This window comes from Haematobia irritans, chromosome 4 (assembly GCF_050003625.1).
Source record: "Haematobia irritans isolate KBUSLIRL chromosome 4, ASM5000362v1, whole genome shotgun sequence".
In the NCBI taxonomy this organism is placed as follows: domain Eukaryota; kingdom Metazoa; phylum Arthropoda; class Insecta; order Diptera; family Muscidae; genus Haematobia; species Haematobia irritans.
Window position 1 is genome coordinate 14780662 of NC_134400.1, and position 24289 is coordinate 14804950.

The window sequence follows — 24289 nt, forward strand, 5'->3', positions numbered from 1 at the left end:
GTTGTATGTTCTTTGTATCTGTTGTGGTTTCATGGAAAAGAAAAACATAGCTTCTTTACTAAAAAAAATAATAAATAAATTTAAATTATTTATTATTTTCCCAGCAAAAAAAAAAATGGAAGTTCTTCTAAAGGCACAACTTTAAAAGCACTTCCAAAAATGTCCACCCAAATATGCTCTTCATTTTAACTTCACAGGAAGTTATTTTAATTCAATTTTTTATCTCGACCTTGAGATAATGCAAATTCAGTACAACGGCTGTTGAAATGGTGGACATCCGTCCTATGACAAGCCCATGTTAAATTCATCGCTTCTGCGCCAATTTTGCACCACTTCCGGATCCAAAATGTCCATTTTCAACACTTTTTGGCGACGCTTTTTTTGCTGGGTTATTAAAATAAATTTTTGCCATTAAGAAATTGAAACTTGCCAGGTAAATTTTGTAATAAAAAGCTTTTTTTTTTGGAGGAATTGTTTTTTTTCTACAAGATAAATGGATCATTTCTTTGCATCCTGGGTTTGCATTTCTTTCGTATAAAACAAAAAAACTTTATATTGGAGAAAATTTAAGTTGTTAGAAATGTTCTTGGGTGTGGTTAGTTTTCCTAAAAAATCCAAAGTTAATAACAAAAAATTTCGTTTTATTACCCTTATTTTTGCAATACAACTCATTTAAGTTTCTGGGCATTATACATTTGTTGTTAGTTATTACAAACTTCATTTGTTTAGAAAACATATGTAAAAATAACATAAAATGTAATCTTTAGAAGTGCTGTGATTTAAAAAGTGTTACAAAATATTTGTTACTTCATCTACGATTGATTGTATAGTCCCTTTCTTTCATTTTGTATAGGATTCCAAAAGGAATTTGAATTAACTTTGACAAAAAAAAATAAAGAGCAGAGTACATTTTAGGAAAAAACAAAACAAAACAGATGAAAACAAATGTCAATATCAATGATTAATCTCTTAAAAAATAATATCAAAGTGTAGAAAATGCATAATCCATTGACAACACGAAAAATAAAATAATAAAGCAAGACATTTTAGATTAAACAAAATTAACAATATTTCATTTACTGCTCTTAATTTTAATACATTTTTCTTTTTTGTCTTTTTCTTCATTTCTATATTAAGGATAGGGAATAATTGTGGGATTTTTCACGGCTTCTAAGTACTCTCTATGTGTATACATATTTATTTTTTAATATTTTCTTCTTCATATTTTCAAAAATAAAACTCATTTCTTTATTATTTTTTTGCTTTTTATACAGTTAATCGACCGCTTCAAAACTTATTTATACACCAGATGCCAAACATAAAACATACATAATGGCAGCACTCAATAATGCAGTTACGGGAACCGTAACTATCCAAGCATATGCTATATTCCTAAACAAATGCCAATCGACACTACCATCACCGCCACCACCACCACCGCCTCCACTTCCGTTCTTTGATTCTTTTGACTGCACTGTTGTCTTGTAAATTTCCTGAGTACCATTTTCCACTGAATTTTGTATTCCATCCTGCTGTTCCACATCTTTGGAAGGTTCTTTTTTATTTGTCGTGTTTGATTTTCCTTTGGAGGCTATGTGACCCACAAATACCACAGAACCAACTTTGCAATGTGTGGTGGAAATTGGTATACCAACCTTGCTGGCCAGCAGAACAGTTATAGCAGCACCAATTTCAATTGTGAAACCCCTATAAAAGAAAGACGTAATTAAAGTTATTAAAAATTAAAATTTTCACAAAATTTTCTATAGAAATAAAATTTTGACAAAATTTTCTATAGAAATAAAATTTTAACAAAATTTTTTTATAGAAATTTAATTTTGGCAACATTTTCTATAGAAATAAAATTTTGGCAACATTTTCTATAGAAATAAAATTTTGACAAAATTTTCTACAGAACTTAAATTTTGACCAAATTTTGCTATAAAAATAAAATTTTGACCAAATTTTACAATAGAAATAAAACGTTGACATAAAATTTTCTACAGAAATAAAATTTTGACAAAAATTTTGCTATAGAAATAGAATTTTCTATAGAAATAAAATGTTAAATTTTTTTTTATAGAAATAAAATTTTGAGAAAATTTTCAATAGAAATATAATCTTGACCACATTTTATATAGAAATAAAATATTGAAAAAATTTTCTATAGAAATAAAATATTGACAAAATTTTCTATAGAAATAAAATTTTGGCAAAATTTTCTATACACACAAAAAAAATTCACGAAAATTTTTCCAACTAAAATTTGAATTGAGTTTTAAAAAATATTCAATTAAAAATTTAATTGATTCAACAAATTTTTTTTGATTGGATCAATTAACTTTTTAATTGACCTTCAATTAATTTTTTAATTGATACTATCTTTTCTGTGATTGAAGACATTTCAATTAAAAATTAATTGGATCAATTAATTTCGTGATTGAATTAGAAAAAAAAAATGTTTGTGTGTAGAAATAAACTTGTGCAACAATTTTCTACAGAAATAATACTTTCCAAAAATTTTTTATAGAAATAACAAATGACAAAATATTGCTATAGAAATAAAAATTTTCTATAGAACTAAAATTTTGACAAAATTTAGCTATAGAAATAAAATTAACTTTTTAATTGACCTTCAATTAATTTTTTAATTGATACTATATTTTCTGTGATTGAAGACATTTCAATTAAAAATTAATTGGATCAATTAATTTCGTGATTGAATTAGAAAAAAAATGTTGGTGTGTAGAAATAAACTTGTGCAACAATTTTCTACAGAAATAATACTTTCCAAAAATTTTCTATAGAAATGACAAAATATTGCTATAGAAATAAAAATTTTCTATAGAACTAAAATTTTGACAAAATTTAGCTATAGAAATAAAATTTTGCAAAAATTTTCCAAAAATCTTCCATAGAAATAAAATTTTTCAAAAATTTTCTATAGAAATAAAATTTTTCAAAAATTTTCTATAGAAATAAAATTTTGACAACATTTTCTATAGAAATAAAATTTTGCAGAATTTTTCTATTGAAATAAAATTTTGACAAAATTTTCTATAGAAATAAACTTTTGACAAAGTTTTCTATAGAAATAAACTTTTGACAAAATTTTCGATAGAAATAAACTTTTGACAAAATTTTCTATAGAAATAAAATGTTAACAAAATTTTTTATAGAAATAAAATTTTGAGAAAATTTTCAATAGAAATAAAATATTGACAAAATTTTCTATAGAAATAAAATTTTGACAAAATTTTACTATAGAAATACAATTTTGGCAAAATTGTCCATAGAAATAAAATTGTGCAACAATTTTCTATAGAAATAATATTTTGCAAACATTTTCTGTACAAATAAAATTTTGACAAAAATATTGCTATAGAAATAAAATTTTGCAAAAATTTTCTATAGAAATAAAATTTTGACAAAAATTTTCTATAGAAATAACATTTTGACAACATTTCCAATAGAAATAAATTTTTGCAAAAATTTTCTATAGAAATAAAATGTTGCAAAGATGTTGCTATAGAAATAAACTTTTGACAAAATTTTCTATAGAAATAATATTTTGAAAAAAATTTCGATAGAAATAACATGAACTTTAGGGTTTGGATATACTTACGTCGATGAGGTAATTTTGGTTAGATCATTGCCAATGGTTTCTATAACACGTCGACCCCAAAGCCACAAGCCTATAGAGATTCCAATGCCACCATATATTAAAATGTAAATGGGACTTTCAGCCTTTTGCATCACAGAGCCTTCGCGATAAATCATATACAATGCAATCAGAGGGCCGATGGCGTTACTAAATGGAAGAAAATAATCGTGGATATTTCCGTGATATAGAGAAATACTACTTCAGTACACATACCTGACATCATTGCCGCCATGGGCAAAACTACCAAATGTAGCTGTTAGGATTTGTAAAAATGAAAACAACATAGAAATTTCTTCGGTTTCCTCATCGTTGTGATCCGTTGGAGGGTTTTTGAATTCATTTATCGTCTCTTTACTCTCAATCAAAGGAACTTTACTCGAATTAGGCGAGAGAGTAGAGGATATCATTAATTCTAGACTGGTGCCACTTTCCACCACCTTTAGATTCTTTGGCGTTTCACCAACTTTATCACATTCATCTTTCGATTCCAAGGAACAGGCAGTAGTTTCTTTTATGGGATTATTATTATTTGCAGTAGCTGCGACATTGGCGGTAATTATTGGAAGCTCATTCATTTGGGCTGTGGTGTGAATATTCGCATCTTTTTCAGGTGGATTAAAACATTCTTCCAAGGTATTGAGATTGGGTTTAGCATTCGATTTTTGTAGACCATTCAAAACGCCATTATGGCCATTGCCATTGCCGTTAGCATATTCGTCGATAAAATTCAAACTGGTAACAGTTAGATCGGTATTGTCCAAACTGGCTTTACCCAAAAGATCTTCGGCCTTTTTAATAATTTCAGGATTGATTTTGTAGCCATCAGGTGTAGTGCCATTGGCTTTGCCACCATTCAAATTAAAGGGAGCTAATTTAAAAGTTTTTGGCGAATTGTCTGTCAACGAGACCAGCTCGGTAATTTCGGCAATTGCAGGCAGTTGTTTACCATCGCTCACCAAACTCAGGGGGCGACGATTTTTCTTAGGACTACCGGACGGTGATGATTCTGGAAAGAGAATCATAACCATTAGAATACATTCTTCACAACACTATTCGCTATAGCTACTTACCCAAAGAATCTTCAAATTGAAACTTGACCGGATTCTTGGCTCTTAATTGTTTAGCGATTTTACGTTTTTGTACAGGCACCAAAACTAATTGAGTCAAAATGGCCACCAATATACCCAATGCTATACTAACAGTCACAGCCAACCAGGTGGGTATATTATCCATATAAAGTACTAAATAAACGAAACGAATAAAAAACCATTTAATAGTAATAATAAGGATATATTTGATGTATTCCACACTTACATTTAGGTCCGTCTAACATAACACTGATCACATTTATGAAAAATGTGACCCCATAGAAAATGGGCAAAGAACGAAATCCGGCTTTAAGCGGTTCAGGTGATCTCAAAATAAACTTTCTGATGGCCAGAAATAGCATAATGCTTACCAAACCACTTAAGACCGGCGATATAAACCACGAACCAACTATAGTACCCATGGTTGACCATTTCAAACCCTGGGTACCCCTGGCCACTAATGAGAAGCCAATAGTTGAGCCCACTATACTATGGGTGCCCGAGATAGGTAGCTTTAGAAATGTTGCCACCAAAAGCCACATCGCACTGCTGGCCAATGCTGCCAAACAACCCAGCATGAGTTCATCTTCGTAGCCTTGATAGAGTTCAACTTCAAGAATGCCTTTACGCATGGTATCCGAGACCTTGTAGCCTAAAAAAATAAAGAAATATTAACTAATTGAATTAAAATTCAATAAAAGTTATCTCAACTAAATTCAATTTTTTTTAATTTTATTTGTATAGAAAATTTTGTAAAAATTTTATTTCTAAAGAAAATTCTGTTAAAATTTTATTTCTCTAGAAAATTTTTGCAAAGTGTTATTTCTATAGAAAATGTTTGGAAAATTTTATTTCTATAGAAAATGTTTGGAAAATTTTATTTCAATAGAAAATTTTTTCAAAATTTTATTTCTATAGATTTTTTTTGTTTTTTTTTTTTATTTTTATTATTTCTATATTTTCTCAAAATTTTATTTCTATATAAAATTTTCTCAAAATTTTATTTCTATATAAAATTTTCTCAAAATTTTATTTCTATATAAATTTTTTCAAAATTTTAGTTCTGTAGAAAGTATTGTCAAAAATTTTATTTCTATGGAAAATTTCTGCAAAATTTTATTTCTACAGAAAATTATGTCAAAATTTTATTTCTATAGAAAATCTTGTAAAAATTTTATTTCTATAGAAAAATTATGCAAAATTTTATTTCATTACAAAAATTTTGCAAAATTTTATTTCTATGGAAAATTTTTGCAAAATAGAAAATGGAAAATTATTGCAAAATTAAATATCTATAGAAAATGTTTGCAAAATTTTATTTCTATAGAAAATTTTTGCAAAACTTCATTCCTATTGAACATTTTTGCAAAATTTTTTTGTATATAAAATTATGTCAAAATTTTATTTCTATAGAAAATTTTTGCAAAATTTTATTTTGATAGAACATTTTTGCAAAATTTTACTTCTATAGAAAATTTTGTCAACATTTTATTTCTATGGAAAATTTTGCCAAAATTTTATTTCTATGCAAAATTTTGTCAAAATTTTATTTCTATAGAAAATTTTGTCAAAATTTTATTTCTATAGAAAATTTTGTCAAAATTTTATTTATATAGAAAATTTTGTCAAAATTTTATTTATATAGAAAATTTTGTCCAAATTTTATTTATATAGAAAATTTTGTCCAAATTTTATTTCTATAGATTTTTTTTTGCAAAATTTTATTTCTATAAAAAAATTTTTGCAAAATTTTATTTCTATAGAAAATTATTGCATAATTTTATATCTATAGCAAGTTTTCACAAAATTTTATTTTTATAGAAAATTTTTTGCAAAATTTTAGTTCTACAGAAAATTTTGTCAAAATTTTATTTCTATAGAAAATTTTGTCAAAATTTTATTTTTATAGAGTTTTGTCAAAACTTTATTTCTATGGAAAATTTTGTCAAAATTTTATTTCTATAGAAAATTTTTGCAGTTTTATTTCTATTGAAAATTTTTGCAAAAGTTTTAACAAAATTTTATTTCTATAGAAAATTTTCGCAAAATTTTATATCTACAGAAAGTTTTTACAAAATTTTATTTCTATAGAAAATTTTGTCAAAATTTTATTTATATAGAAAGTTTTTACAAAATTTTATATCTACAGAAAGTTTTTACAAAATTTTATTTCTATAGAAAGTTTGTACAAAATTTTATTTCTATAGAAAATTTTGTCAAAATTTTATTTCTATAGAAAATTTTGTCAAAATTTTATTTCTATAGAAAATTTTGTCAAAATTTTATTTCTATAGAAAATTTTGTCAAAATTTTATTTCTATAGAAAAATTTTTTCAAAATTTTATTTATATAGAAAGTTTTTACAAAATTTTATTTCTATAGAAAATTTTTTCAAAATTTTATTTCTATAGAAAATTTGTTTTAAAATTTTATTTATATAGAAAATGTTGTCAAAATTTTATTTCTATAGAAATTTTTTTTTTATTTTATTTTTATAAAAAAAATTTTCAAAATTTTATTCCTATAGAATATTTTATTTTTATAGAAAATTTTTGCAAAATTTTACTTCTATAGAACATTTTGTCAAAATTTTCAATAAAATTAATATATAGACTTGTAACTAATTTTGAAAATATATTTTCTAAATGTTAAATATTTCCATACTTACCAATCAAAACAGCTCCCGAGATTTCACAAACCGTAGCTAAAACACAAGCTTGTCGTATAGTCAAAACGCCAGATCCAACACTGGTACCAAACGAGTTGGCCACATCATTAGCACCAATGCCAAAAGCCAAAACAAAGGCTATAATAAAACCGACAATAACAATCCAAAGGACTTCCGGTGTAAAGGGCTCCATGTTGAATATTCGTAGTGGTAACGTTTTTCACAATACGTTTTCCTTTTGATGCCCACTTTTTTTTAACACTAACAACAACAACTAATAAAGTAACCTATGGAATTGAGGAAATTACTTTTCTTTGAAATTGAGTAGAGGGGACAGGGGATTTGAAATCAAAGCTAGGCTTCTAAGAAAAACAGAGTGAGAGAGATAGAGAGGATAGTTCAAAAATCAAAAGAATTCTGAATTGTAATACTTCCTCGTGTTCTTCTACTTCTATGCCCGAGAGGGAAATAAGCCAAAAAATCGAAGAGGTGTTTCAACTAAAAACTTAGACACATAAATTCTTAGATGATTTAAGAATAAACGAAGAGTAGTTGGAAACAAAAGATCCTTAATTTGATAATTTGTTAGACTTAGGGTGATTTGTTAAAGATAAAGGGCGTATAGTGATGGTGGTGGTGGGGGTGAAAGGTGGTGTTGACTTTTAAAGGAGTTTTCTATAAATATTTGTTTTCAAATATTTAAACCACCAAATTTGCGCTTAAATTTCATTTTTGAAATTTTCATGCTTTTTTAATAAAATTTCACAAGAAATCTTTAGATGAAAGCAATACTAGCACTCAATCAATATTTAGATATTCAAAATGAAATCTAATGAAAATTTATATTTACCACCACAGCAAACTATAGAAGAGCAGGAGGTGGTAAATATATGCATATATTTAAATTAATTTAGATTTCTTTTTTTTTTTATATGTATATATAAATAAATTAAAAAGCCTCTTATTTTCAAGGGATGTGTATGAGGTATGTGACAAGAAAAACAATAATTTATACTTTGAAAAAGAATACAGAGAATATGATTAGGAAAATTTATATAAATTAAATTGTTCTCTTTATCTATACAATAATAATAATAATAATAAATAAGTTAACAATTATAGTATAACGTATTTGGTTTTTCCTTATGTTGTGTGTATAACTAAATACAGTGAAAAATGAAAACTCTACGCTAAAATATCCTCTCAAAAGATGACGTTTTTTAAGATTCTAATTTCCTGATTTAACGTTGTTCGTTTTCAATTTCAACAGAGGTTCTTTGTTATGTTGAATAAAACGTTGTTAGGTTGTTATTTAGCTATGGAGAAAAGTAAGAAAATTAACAAAATTAGTTGAAAATTCTATAGAAAATTAATTAATTAAATATTTTCCATTGTTATAAACATACCTGGCGTTTAGGAAAGCGTTCCAATGAGCTCATAAAAAGTAGTACCATGTCTGTAAAGAGGTAACAAAAAAATACAAACAAATACTCATTAGTTAACTGTATACAATGATGATGGTGTCACATATGAATGATATTAAATATTTTAATTACAATTTTAGGGGTTTTCTATGAAAGAACCATTGTTTTTTTATTTAAAAAAGTCAAACAATTGAAAAGCGGAATCTTGTTTTTATTGGATTTTGCACAAACAGAGGTAAGTAAACAGAAGAAGTAAATTCACAAAATTTTTTATAGAAATAAAATTTTGCAAAATTTTTTATAGAAATAAAATTTTGCAAAATTTTTCTATAGAAATAAAATTTTGCAAACATTTTCTATAGAAATAAAATTTTGCAAAATTTTCCTATAGAAATAAAATTTTGCAAAAATTTTCTATAGAAATAAAATTTTGCAAAAATTTTCTATAGAAATAAAATTTTGCAAAAATTTTTTATAGAAATAACATTTTGACAAAATTTTCTATAGAAATAAAATTTTGGCAAAATTTTCTATAGAAATAAAATGTTGACAAAATTTTCTATAGAAATAAAATTATATCTAATTACACAATTATTTTCGAGCTTTATGGACAGATATAGATTAAGGAACATGATTAATAGAGCCATTGAAAAGAAATCGCCAGATACAAATCTATACACGCCTGGACTGTACATGTTTCGGTTCGGGCGAAGATAGAAATAACATTTTGACAAAATTTTCTATAGAAATAAAATTTTGACAAAATTTTCTATAGAAATAAAATTTTGACAACATTTTCTATAGAAATAAAATTTTGACAAAATTTTCTATAGAAATAAAATTTTGACAAAATTTTCTATAGAAATAAAATTATATCTAATTACACAATTATTTTTCGAGCTTTATGGACAGATATAGATTAAGGAACATGATTAATAGAGCCATTGAAAGGAAAACGCCAGATACAAATCTATACACGCCTGGACTGTACATGTTTCGGTTCGGGCGAAGATTTGTATCTGGCGTTTTCTTTTCAATGGCTCTATTAACCATGCTCCTTAATCTATATCTGTCCATAAAGCTCGAAAAATAATTGTATAATTAGATATAATGCATTTGGACGTCAATTGCCTGTTTCGGTATCAGGCTAACATGAAATATAATAAGCAACGATGAGCCCGTCGTAAAACTAGGAAAAACACGACTAATGTACGCGTTAGAATTGTTGTTGTATCCTGGAAACCAGTTTCTGTAAATTGTCACATGTTGTAGTTGACTATAGAAACAATAAGCATTGTTCGACTGTTCACCACTTAGATGAATTCTAACAAATTAGCTTTATAAAAATAAATTTCGTGTTGTTTCATTACTATGTAACAAAACGAAATAAAAATAAGCTTAAGGGACTTGTAAGTTATATGAAAAGATGATGTACAGTGGGAGAAAAAGATGATTCAATTTGTAAGAGGAAATTTCCCAAATGTTTTCTCCATAAGGAGTTAGCATAAAGGGCCCAAAATTGAGTTATCTCTCCCAGCCAGATCTATACTAAAGGCTGTGGAAAGGTTCATTCGCCCGAACCGAAACATGTACAGTCCAAAAATTTTGACAAAAATGTTCTATAGAATTTGAATTTTACAAAAATTTTCTATAGAAATAAAATTTTGACATGAATTTTCTATAGAAATAAAATTTTGCAAATATTTTCTATAGAAATAAAATTTTCCAAATGTTTTCTATAGAAATAAAATTTTGACATGAATTTTCTATAGAAATAAAATTTTGCAAATATTTTCTATTGAAATAAAATTTTGCAAATGTTTTCTATAGAAGTAAAATTTTGCAAAAATTGTCTATAGAAATAAAATTTTGCAAAAATTTTCTATAGAAATACAATTTTGACAAAATTTTCTATAAAAATAAAATTTTGACAAAATTTTCTATAGAAATAAAATTTTGACAAAATGTTGTAGAGAAAATTTTGACATGAATTTTCTATAGAAATAACATTTTGCAAATATTTGCTATAGAAATAAAATTTTGCAAATGTTTTCTATAGAAGTAAAATTTTGCAAAAATTTTCTATAGAAATACAATTTTGCAAAAATTTTCTATAGAAATACAATTTCGACAAAATTTTCTATAGAATTAAAATTTTGACAAAATTTTTTATAAAATAAAATTTCACAAAATTTTCTATAGAAATAAAATTTTGACAAAATTTTCTATAGATATAAAATGTTGACAAAATTTTCTATAGAAATACCTATTTGACAAAATTTTCAATAGAAATAAAATTTTGACAAAATTTTCTATAGAATTAAAATTTTGACAAAAATGTTTATAGAAATAAAATATCACAAAATTTTCTATAGAAATAAAATTTTGACAAATTTTCCTAACCCCTACAAAAGTCGAAATCGACTTTTCGTAATCTTCAAAATTATACAATCGATATAAAACCAGAACCCTAAAAAGTGACGACAACAGAAGTCATAAATGAAAGGGATCTCCAAAAACCCCACACAACTCATAGAAAAAATCTAATTCTTTATAAAATCATACAGAGGAAAAATGCCAACCACACACAAATAAACTTTAATTATTATTGGTCATATTCACAAAGAGCATTGAAAAAATAAAACAAAAACAAATAAAAGTATTTTGATAGTGTTTTCCTTTAGCCTTCATTGATATGGAAATGTAAAAGTCAAGAACACTAAAATCCATCAATAATTTCAATAATCTTTTTACGATTTTAATACTCTTCACCATACTAACATAAAAATATGACAAAATTTTCTATAGGAATAAGCTTTTCAACAAAATTTTCTATAGAATTAAAATTTTGACAAAATTTTTTATAGAAATAAAATTTCACAAAATTTTCTATAGAAATAAAATTTTGACAAAATTTTCTATAGATATAAAATGTTGACAAAATTTTCTATAGAAATACCTATTTGACAAAATTTTCAATAGAAATAAAATTTTGACAAAATTTTCTATAGAATTAAAATTTTGACAAAAATGTTTATAGAAATAAAATATCACAAAATTTTCTATAGAAATAAAATTTTGACAAATTTTCCTAACCCCTACAAAAGTCGAAATCGACTTTTCGTAATCTTCAAAATTATACAATCGATATAAAACCAGAACCCTAAAAAGTGACGACAACAGAAGTCATAAATCAAAGGGATCTCCAAAAACCCCACACAACACATAGAAAAAAATCTAATTCTTTATAAAATCATACAGAGGAAAAATGCCAACCACACACAAATAAACTTTAATTATTATTGGTCATATTCACAAAGAGCATTGAAAAAATAAAACAAAAACAAATAAAAGTATTTTGATAGTGTTTTTCTTTAGCCTTCATTGAAATGGAAATGTAAAAGTCAAGAACACTAAAATCCATCAATAATTTCAATAATCTTTTTACGATTTTAATACTCTTCACCATACTAACATAAAAATATGACAAAATTTTCTATAGGAATAAGCTTTTCAACAAAATTTTCTATAGAAATAAAATTTTGACAAAATTTTCTATAGAAATAAAATGTTGACAAAATTTTCAATAGAAATAAAATTTTGACAAAATTTTCTATAGAAATACAATTTTGACAAAATTTTCAATAGAAATAAAATGTTGACAAATTTTTCTATAGAATTAAAATTTTGACAACATTTTTTATAGAAATAAAATTTCACAAAATTTTCTATAGAAATAAAATTTTGACATAATTTCCTAACCCCTACAAAAGTCGAAATCGACTTTTCGTAATCTTCAAAATGATACAATCGATATAAAACCAGAACCCTAAAAAAGTGACAACAACAGAAGTCATAAATCAAAGGGATCTACAAAAACCCCACACAACTCATAGAAAAAATCAAATTCTTTATAAAATCATACAGAGGAAAAATGCCAACCACACACAAACTTTAATTATTATTGGTCATATTCACAAAGAGCATTTACAAAAATAAAACAAAAACAAATAAAAGTATTTTTATAGTGTTTTTCTTTAGCCTTCATTAAAATGGAAATGTAAAAGTCAAGAACACTAAAATCCATCAATAATTTCAATAATCTTTTTACGATTTTAATACTCTTCACCATACTAACATTGTGTTTTGGTCTACAATAGTATAATATTGTAGGCCAATATATAGTCGAACTTGATCCACTTTAGACTTTCCTTGCTTGTTTTTTGTTTATACTGGAGAGTAAAATCGAAATTTGTTCCAAATCGTTTCCGATTTTAGTCTATAAGGGCCCCGCCCCACCTTTGAATTCCCTTTCTTGTTTCCATTTAATTTTGTTATAATCAAGAGTGCCAGTATTTCGATATATTTCAATTTTGTTTTTAAGTTTTATTACAACAATTTTATCGATGGCGACTATTGAAAAATTATTGATGAATCTTCATACTGGGAATACCATACACATCAATCATCACATGTTTCCATATTTCACAGCCAATCAGTCATTCATCTAGCCCCCACCGCAAAACCGCACAATAACTAAAATATTTGCAATGAACTTGATTTTTATTGAATACTCGAATACTACTCGAATTTCTTAAAAAATGTATATGTGTTTTTATGATTTTGGCATTCTTCAATATAAGTACGAAAACTAATATTGGTTTTCAACGATTTTAAACTTCATTAAATGATTTTGATTTGGAACTCAAGCTGAATTATTTTTCAGAGATACGTATTATGGAAACTCAATTGTATTTCGTTTTGTCAAATTTTTATTTCTATAGAAAATTTTGTCAAATTTTTATTTCTATAGAAAATTTTGTCAAATTTTTATTTCTATAGAAAATTTTGTTAAAATTTTATTTATATAGAAAAATATTGCAAAATTTTATTTCTATAGAAAATTTTTGCAAAATTTTATTTCTATAGAAAATTTTTGCAAAATTTTATTTCTATAGAAAATTTTGTCAAAATTTTATTTCTATAACAAATTTTGTCAACATTTTATTTCTATAACAAATTTTGTAAAAATTTTATTTTATAGAAAATTTTATTTCTATATTAAATTTTGTCAACATTTTATTTCTATACAAAATTTTGTCAAAATTTTATTTCTATATAAAATTTTGTTAAAATTTTTTGCTTCTACAGAAAATTATATTAAAATTTTTGCTTTTATAGAACATTTTGTCAAAGTATTATTTCTGTAGAAAATTTGGTCAAAATATTATTTCTGTAGAAAATTTTGTCAATTGTAAGTAAATGAATTTGAGAGAATTTCTGGAGCCCGACCCATTGTAGAGTGTACATACAATTCATATGTTTAATTATGAAAATTGTTACAGATTGTAATTATTACAAATTGTATACCCATCTATTCTAAACCAATACATTTAATTGAGTTCAATTTATTATTTCCAAAGATTTGTTTATTCAAGTGTCAATTATTTCAATTATGTATTTTGTCAAAATTTTATTTCTATATAAAATTTTGTTAAAATTTTTTGCTTCTATAGAAAATTTTATTAAAATTTTTGCTTTTATAGAACATTTTGTCAAAATATTATTTCTGTAGAAAATTTTGTCAAAAGTTTATTTCTGTGGAAAATTTTGTCAATTGTAATTAAATGGCTTTGCGAGAATTTCTGGAACCCGACCCATTGTAGAGTGTACATACAATTCATATGTTTAATTATGAAAATTGTTACAGATTGTAATTATTACAAGTTTTATACCCATCTATTATAAACTAATACATTTAATTGAGTTCAATGTATTATTTCCAAAGATTTGTTTATTCAAGAGTCAATTATTTCCAATCAATTTCTCTCGATAAATTCTTGGTCTGTTTATTAAAAAGAAAACAGATCCATATAAAAATAAATAAAATTGCATTTATTGGTTTGCTTTATTAATACCACCTCTTCTGATACCTACCTAACTACTTCTAATTAATTACATCACTAAAAAAATAATTTCACATGCAAATTGCAAAAAAGGCGCATTTCACAGAATTGGAAGACGTGTAAGAAAACATCACAAAAAAATAACACTGGAAAATGAGATGCAGGCATTGTTGATTTCGGACATTTTCAAACAAAAAGAAACAAATAAAAAAAACGAAATTTCATCATACTTCAGATGACATTTGTCACGGTTCCGAATAGGCGAACGATGGTTGGTCACCGGAGGCGGAGTAGCGCTAAATCAACATGCAAACGAATTCGAAAGCAAATAGGAAAGGAGCATCGATAACGTAAACAAAAAATCAGCAATGCGAAAAAATCAATATTAATCTCTTCGAAAATGATGATGCAAACCCGCCTCTAGCTTTGCTCAAAATTTCACAAAACTGCATTCCTCCCCCAACAAGGGTGTTGTATGAATGAATATGAATGGTGGTGGGAATTGTTATTGTTTCGATGCAAATGCATCGTTTGCATGACAACTATAGCTTGTTGGGTGGACGCCTGCTGCCTGCAAGCTTGACTACTGCCACACTGGCTGGATGGATGGGTTTGTGTACATGCAATGTCAAGGTCATTTTTTTACATACACCAAACCAAATATGGTGCGTTTCAAAACATAAAGAGAAAAATTTTATAATGAAATAAATAGGCTCATATTAGACAGACATATGAAAATGAAATAAAAATTAAAATTTTAACAGGACTTATAGCTGCATATTCCCGTAATGCCATGTTGCATCTATTGTCGTAAAACTTATTTTGCATATATTTTAATTTATAGAAAAATTTGTCAAAATTTTATTTCTATCCAAAATTTTATTTCTATAGAAAATTTTGTCAAAATTTTATTTCTATAGAAAATTTTGTAAAATATTATATTTGTATAGAAAATTTTCTGAAAATTTTATTTGTATAGAAAATTTTCTGAAAATTTTATTTCTATAGAAAATTTTCTGAAAATTTTATTTCTATAGAAATTTTTCTGAAAATTTTATTTCTATAGAAATTTTTCTGAAAATTTTATTTCTATAGAAAATTTTCTGAAAATTTTATTTTTATAGAAAATTTTTGCAAAATTTTATTTCTATAGAAAATTTTCTCAAAAATTTTATTTCTATAGAAAATTGTTGCAAAATTTTATTTCTATAGAAAATTTTCTGAAAATTTTATTTCTATAGAAAATTTTCTGAAAATTTTATTTTTATAGAAAATTTTTGCAAAATTTTATTTCTATAGAAAATTTGCTGAAAATTTTTGCAAAATTTTATTTCTATAGAAAATTTTTTCAAAAATTTTATTTCTATAGAAAATTGTTGCAAAATTTTATTTCTATAGAAAATTTTCTGAAAATTTTATTTCTATAGAAAACTTTCTGAAAATTTTATTTTTATAGAAAATTTTTGCAAAATTTTATTTTCTGAAAATTTTTTTTTCTATAGAAAATTTTTGCAAAATTTTATTTCTATAGAAAATTTTTTGCTAAATTTTATTTCTATAGAAAATTTTCTGAAAATTTTTGCAAAATTTTATTTCTATAGAAAATTTTCTCAAAAATTTTATTTCTATATAAAATTTTCTGAAAATTTTATTTCTATAGAAAATTTTCTGAAAATTTTATTTTTATAGAAAATTTTTGCAAAATTTTATTTCTATAGAAAATTTTCGGAAAATTTTATTTCTATAGAAAATTTTCGGAAAATTTTATTTCTATAGAAAATTTTTACAAAATTTTATTTCTATAGAAAATGTTTGCAAAATTTTATTTCTATAGAAAATGTTTGCAAAATTATTGCTATTGTATTACAACCAAAGAACACTAAAGCACATTGTTTTTTTTTTTTTTTTTTTTTTTTCAACAATACCTGAACTTACCAACGTATGGTAATCTGGAATACTAGATAATAATTAACATTCCATAGAATGTAAAGATAAATGAACGGTATGTATGTGTCACTGAAATCACACTAGGGAACATTCCGGTATTCAAAACAATCAACCACGATTGTCGCTTGGATCGCATGTCATTATAACACCACCAATTAGCATTTGCGTTATTTGGTATTGTTGTTGCTGTTGATGTTATATAGTTATACGTTGAGCATTGAAAATTCAACTATTATGTTACATTTCTATACATTTGGCAAAATGGCAAATTTTAAATAAAGAAAAACTGGAAATTTGTTCCGCCCCAAAAGGTACTAGCGTTACGAGCGGAAATAGGAATGCATATTTTGATATTCGTATATTCGTATTTACGAAATGCGAAATACAGATAAATAACGCCATCTATTAAAAAAAAAGATTTTTGTTTACTAAACCTAATACGAAAAGTTTTCAATTTTCTACCACATCGGAATCAATTCCAGAATCCTAAAGTCAGAATTTTTGGATCAAGTGATTTTTTTGAGTGCGGAATGCATAAACTCAAAAAAATTCGCTTGGATCCCAAAATTCTGACCTTACCTTAAGAATTTTGGAATTGATTCTGATCCAATTTATGTGTCCATTAAACCTTTGTTGATATATCGCAAAATGAGGACGAAATTTCGCATGTTGCTTCTTTAAAATAAAGACATGTTTTAGGGAGCTGAGCTATCTAGATTTAAATCTAGGCTTATATTTATTGAAATTTCGTTCTCATTTTGCGATATATCAACAAAGGTTTAATGGACAAATAAATGTCAATTAATAAATCTAAATTGTAATAGATACTTAAAATCATTTGTTTTTAATAAAAAAAAATTAAATCAAAGATTCAAAATTCTCAAAATAAGTAAATATTAGCATATTCTTGAAGATTCAATATCTCAGTTAATTTGAAGATTATTTCTTTAGATCAAAAATCATTCTTAAAGCAAAGATTATGAACTTTCTTTAATTAATAAGGTCTCTTTAAAATAAAGATATTTTTAGGGATCTAACTAACTAGGTCCCTAAAATCTAAGACAAATAGAATTAAAATTAGGATACAGATCTATTGACCGAATTTTGATTCTCTTTTTTGTGATATATTAATAAAACTGTTCATGTTCGAATAAATGCTAGATTAAAATCCAAATTATAAAAAATACTTCGAAATAAAGGCCGGTATGCACCTCTAGCGAAATTTTCGGTAGCAAAAAATTATTTAAGTCTACAACAAAAAAACAGGGCTGTGTACACAAATTTTAAACCAGCTAATCGCTTTTAAAAATTGTTAATATATGTTCCAAATATTCCTCAAATAAATTGTTTATTATTTACAGACCTTTTAAAACTTTTACGCACACAATGATTGTAATAAATTAAATGTTTGCTGCCAAAATATGCTTTTGACAACCCTGTTATTTTCATTAGAGGTGCGTACCGGCTTACGAAATTGAACGCTATCGAAAATTTCGTTAGCATAAATAGCAATGCATTTCTTATGGGAATGAAATTTTTCGCTAGAGGTGCATACCGGCCTTAAAGCGAAAACATGAAAAACAAACAACTTTAAATCAAATGGGAAATCCTCAAAATAAATCTTTTGTTGTTTTAATTTTATGCGTTTTTATCTTATACTCAGCAAAAAAATTGGAAGTTGTTCCAGAGACACATCTTTAATTAAAAGCACTTCCAAAACTATCCTCCCAAAGATGTTCTTTATTTTAACTACACTAACTATTAATGGGTAATTTTTATTTTTTCTCAAATGGGTTAATAAACAGAGTAAAAATTAATGAAATGGTACAAATTATTAAGATTTTATCGAAAAAAAAAAATGCTAAATCCAATCAAATTTCAAATTTTTGAAAATATATGAGGCCAAACGTTTCAGATAAGCATTCACCCTAAAAAAATGAACCCTATATTTCACTAAAGCTGATTTAATTCAATTTAAGTTCATAGAATTTTTACGTTTTAAGAAAGTTTCCATGACGTCAATAATTTTTTGCGTACGTTAGTTAAAATAACTAAAATAGAGAAAAAAATTATACACAAATGAAGCATAAAGATTAACTAAATTCGGGTCTCCCACAAAATAATTCAGAATTTCTTAAAATTTGTAAATTTTACCAGTAATGAGCCCATCATGTACTTCGTATGGTACTAAATACATTTTTGCAATTTTTAACTCCAATTTTTTCCTTCAAACTTCGAAATTTTCTTTAACAAGTGAAAAAACTGAATTATGGCTAATAATTTTTCTTGAATTTATCGAAAATTATTTACTTAGTTTTGTGAAATCGACGTGACATCTCCGTTTCTAATACAGTTTAGTTAAAATTTTCTAAAATTAATACATTTTTTCTAAAACTAACTAAATTTTTCTTTCCTGGTTGGTTCACTGTTTTTTCAGTGTTGGAAGACATTAAAAATCATAAAAAAAATTATAGAAATTATTAATATAAATTTATTAAACAAAATATTGCAAACATTTTTAATTCACATCCAAAACACTGAATCACACCTTAAGAAGTAATGCAAATTCAGTGCAACGGTTGTTGAAATGGTGGACATCCGACCTATGACAAGCCCACACTCAAAAAAAAGTGAACTCTCTATTTCACTAAAGCCAATTTAACTTTGTTTTAGTTCATGGAATTATTATATATGGAGAAAGTTTCGTTTACTATAATAATTTTTTGCGTACGTTAGTTAAATGAACTAAAAAACGGGAAAAAATTATACACAAATGAAGTAAAAAGTTTTACTAAATTCGTACCTCTCACCAAATAGTTCATTATTTCTTTCAATTTGTAAATTTTACTACAAATTCGTCCATCATGAACTTCGTATGTCACTAAAGACATTCTTGCAATTTTGAACTCCAATTTTTTCTTTCAAACTACAAAATTTTCTTTAGCAGGTGGAAGAAAATAATTATGTCTAATAAATTTTCTTGAATTTGTCGAAAAATATTTACTTATTTTTGTGATATCGGCGTGATGTCAGCGTTTGTAATACTGTTTAGTTAAAATTTTCTAAAAATATTAAAAATTTATGTTTTCTTCCTGGTGGGTTCACTGTTTTTTCAGTGCATGGTAAATTCATAGCTATTGCGCCAATTTATATTTTAATTCAAAATATAAAAAATTTCAATCATTTTCTTAATTAACTTTAAAAAAGTTAATTATATCAATTAAACTTCAATCAACATATTTTGTTTATTTTTTTTTCTGTTTGTCCTAAATTTAATGAAAAAAAATTCTAAAGCAAATAATATTTTAACAAAAATTTAATTATTTTGAAGAAATTTGTCCTTTATTTGTGTAAATTGCGTTAGATCAATGTTTTTTTCAGTGTATCAAAACCAAAAATCTCATTAAAGCTTATGATTGTGTTTTGTTTCTTGACCCTTATTAAGCAGACAGATGTTTCGAAAAAGGGCTGCAAATGCCGTAAAGGCGTATGTGAGTAGTCAATAACAGAGAGCTCACTCAATTTACTTTTATTTCCCTTTTATTACTCTTCCAAATTTTAAATCCTTTCATGCTTCATGCTTTACATATAAAATGTGTAGTGTTTTTACTTTTTTGAGTAGTAGTGCTATAACCTTATTACCTTGGTAAGTATTTGCGTGATTTACTATGTAACACTGAGTGTATAGTATTTATGATGGGAATAATAGTTCTTTTCAGCTCCTAGTTTGAGAACATTCATTGTATACACGCAGAGAAGTAATATGATCACCGCAAACGTGTTTCAAGAGAATAATGTTACTTATTCACTTTGTACAATTAAAACGCTTAGTACAATTTTTTTCTAAAAAAAAAGCTCAAGAACTATGTAGCTATAGCTAACAGTAATTAACTAATAATTTTATATTATTTAATATTTTTCTAACAAAAAGAACGAAAATTATTTATAAAAAGTACCAACATTATTTATAAAATGTACGAAACTTTTTCATATAAAAAGTACGAATAATTTTCATAAAAAGTACGATTAATTTTCATAAAAAGTATGGAACATTTTCATAAAAAGCACAACTATGAAGAACAAATTTCGTTAAAATAACGTAACATTTCTTTTAATGAAACGTTTATTTGATTGTAAAACAATGACACATTTTGTTATTTTAACGAAATTTTTCTTTCTCCTTACGAAGAGAATTCTTTCGGCGTAGTCGTTTTCCATCAATTTACGTTCACAACTAATACAAGTAAACTTTTACAAGGCAAATAGTAAAGGAACACCCCTATTGTTTTATTTATTTTCTAATTTTTGTAATGAACAACCGGTGTGAGATTGAATGCGAGCACCAATTCATTGTTTATTTGGGACCATAGGTAATGGCAAACAACAACATTAATGACAAATGGATGAATGTGCAAACACAACAAGCAGGCCATATGAAATTGGGAAACGAGAGCGAAAGAACGAACGAAAGTGTGAGCAAAGGTTCGTTCGTTCTAAAAGAATCACTGAAAATGATTCAAATTGAAAAGATAAAGGCGAAATGTACTTTATAGTTGTTGTTTTTTTTTTATGTGGGTATTGGCGTCTATTTTAAAGACATGCTGTTCAAATTATTCATTAGGAGTTGAAAGGACTGCCAATCTCAGTGAAAAAATAAAAACAAGTATATACGGCCGTAAGTTCGACCAGGCCAAATCTTATGTACCCTCCACTATGGATTTCGTAGAAACTTCTACTAAAGACTGTTATCCACAATCGAATTACTTGGGCTGTGGTAATATTTGCCGATGGCAACGTAACTTAAAACTCTTCTAAATTGTAAGGGCCGATGTTGAATGTGAACCACACCTAAACGTCAAGTTTTTTTCCGAATTTTATTTGACATTTCTATATTTCAGACTTACTCAATTTGAACCATGGAGAGATACACAAACCAACAACGTGTTAAATGGTTCCAAGAAATGGCAACAGTGGATGATCAATTTTCGAAGAAAATCATCTTCAATGATGAGGCACATTTTCACCTCAGTGGATTCGTCAATAAACAGAATTGCCGCATTTGGGCGAATGAGAATCCAAGAGTGATTGTCGAAAAACCAATGCACCCACAAGGAATGACTGTTTGGTGCGGTTTATGGGCTGGCGGCATCATCGGGCCGTATTTTTTCCAAAATGAGGCCGGTCAGGCAGTTACTGTGAATGGTGTTCGCTATCGTGAGATGATAACGAATTTTTTATGGCCCGAATTGGACGATATGGATGTGGGCGATATGTGGTTTCAGCAGGACGGTGCCACTTGCCACAGAGCTAACGAAACAATGGCTCTTTTGCGCAACAAATTCAATGGCCGCGTTATCTCATGTAATGGCGATGTCAATTGGCCGCCAAGATCATGTGATTTGACACCGTTGGACTATTTTCATTGGGGTTATTTGAAAGAAAAGGTGTACGTCGATAAGCCAGCAACAATTCAAGAGCTAAAAGATGAGATAATTCGGCACATTAACGGCATAGAACCTCCATTATGCCCCAGCGTCATCGAAAATTTGGACCATCGGATGAAGGTGTGCCACCGAGGTCGCGGCGCCCATTTGGCCGATATTTTGTTCCATACATAATTGAGTAATACCAATATATCATAATAAAATAAAATTACAATAATTTCCTAAATAGTTTGTTTTATTCAAAATCAACATCGACCCTTGAAATTTTAACCACCCTCCACACGAAGTCAAATCTGGGGATCGGTTTATATGGGGGATATATATAATTATGGACCGATTTGGACCAATTTTTTCATGAATTAGAGGCCATATACGAACACCACGTACCGAATTTCAATCAGATCGGATGAAATTTGCTCTTCCAAGAGGCTCTGGAGTTCAAATCGGAGGATCGGTTTATATGGGGGTATATATAAGCATGGACCCATTCGGATCAATTTGTGCATGGAATTTAGAGGCCATATATAAACACGATGTACCGAATTTCAACCGGATCGGATGAAATTTTCTTCAAGAGGTTGGGAGGTTTAATCTGCGGATCGGTTTATAGGGGGCTATATATAATTATAGACCGATGTGGACCAATTTTCGCATGGTTGTTAGAGACTATATACTAACACCATGTACCAAATTTCAGCCAGATCGGATGAAATTTGCTTCTCTCGTGGATCCGTAAGCCAAATCTGGGGTCCGTTTATATGGGGCGCATACGTAAAAGTGGACCGATATGGCCTATTTGCAATACCATCCGACCTACATCAAGTTGTGCCAAGTTTCACGTCGATCGCTCGTTTCGTTCGGAAGTTAGCGTGAATTCAACAGACGGACGGACGGACATGCTTAGATCGACTCAGAATTTCACCACGACCCAGAATATATATACTTTATGGGGTCTTAGAGCAATATGTCGATGTGTTACAAACGGAATGACACAGTTCATATGGTGGAGGGTATAAAAACTGTTTTACTTAATAACAAAGAAAGTGTGACCGATATATATATATTATTTTTTACGCTTTGTGATAAAAAAATTTCGATAAAGACAAAGGGTAGGTTATCTCACTTATACTATTCAGTCCATTGCGATATCTCAGTGGTGAATTTCAGTGATAAAAGATAAAATTTTGCCAAAATTTTACTTCTATAGAAAATTTTCTCAAAATTTTATTTCTATAGAAATTTTTCTCAAAATTATATTTCTATAGAAAATTATGTCAAACTTTTATTTCTATAGAAAACTGTCAAAATTTTATTTCTATAGAAAATTTTGTCGAAATTGTATTTCTATAGGGAATTGTGTCAAAATTTTATTTCTATAGAAAATTTTGACAAAATTTTATTTCTATAGAAAATTTTAGTTCTATAGAAAATTTTGTCAAAATTGTATTTCTATAGGGAATTGTGTCAAAATTTTATTTCTATAGAAAATTTTGTCAAAATTTTATTTCTATAGAATATTTTTGCAAAAATTTATATTTACCGAAAATGTTGTCAAAATTTTATTTCTAAAGAATATTTTTGCAAAATTTTATATTTACCAAAAATGTTGTCAAAATTTTATTTCTAAAGAATAAATTTGCAAAATTTTATATTTACCGAAAATGTTGTCAAAATTTTATTTCTATAGAATATTTTTGCAAAATTTTATATTTATCGAAAATGTTGTCAAGATTTTATTTCTATAGAAAATTTTCTCAAAATGTTATTTCTATAGGGAATTGTGTCAAAATTTTATTTCTATCGAAAATTTTCCAAAATTTTATTTCTATGGGGAATTTTGTCAAAATTTTATTTCTATAGGGAATTTTGTCAAAATTTTATTTCTATAGTGTAACGTTATGAACAGAATGAGTTTTTATTTCAGATATCATTGCATTACAACTACTATTACAAAATGTCTTATACTACTATAAGTAATCAAATACCGAGTATTTATATGTTATGTTAACATTACAACATCTTCCTTTCTTTAGTAAACATTGTTTCTTATAATTAAGAACGAAAGTTATGTACATGTTTTTTTTTTTTTTTTTTTTTTTTTTTTTTTTTTTTTTTTTTTTTTTTGTTTAACTTCTAATCAAAGGTGAA

General features: G+C 26.4%; 1 protein-coding gene across 1 annotated transcript in view; it reads right to left on the reverse strand.

The window, feature by feature from the left end:
- Positions 1–434: 434 nt before the first annotated feature.
- The window catches only part of NaPi-III (Na[+]-dependent inorganic phosphate cotransporter type III), a 37501-nt gene continuing 13646 nt past the window's right edge, over positions 435–24289 (reverse strand). Inside the window, exons 2-8 of the mRNA XM_075305109.1 lie at positions 8827–8876; positions 7421–8736; positions 4979–5404; positions 4735–4905; positions 3878–4670; positions 3626–3811; positions 435–1707 (exon numbers count right to left, since the gene is read on the reverse strand). Of these exons, the coding sequence (XP_075161224.1) occupies positions 1299–1707; positions 3626–3811; positions 3878–4670; positions 4735–4905; positions 4979–5404; positions 7421–7613 (2178 nt within the window). The 5' untranslated portion in view covers positions 7614–8736; positions 8827–8876 and the 3' untranslated portion in view covers positions 435–1298. The remainder of the gene's footprint in view (positions 1708–3625; positions 3812–3877; positions 4671–4734; positions 4906–4978; positions 5405–7420; positions 8737–8826; positions 8877–24289) is intronic.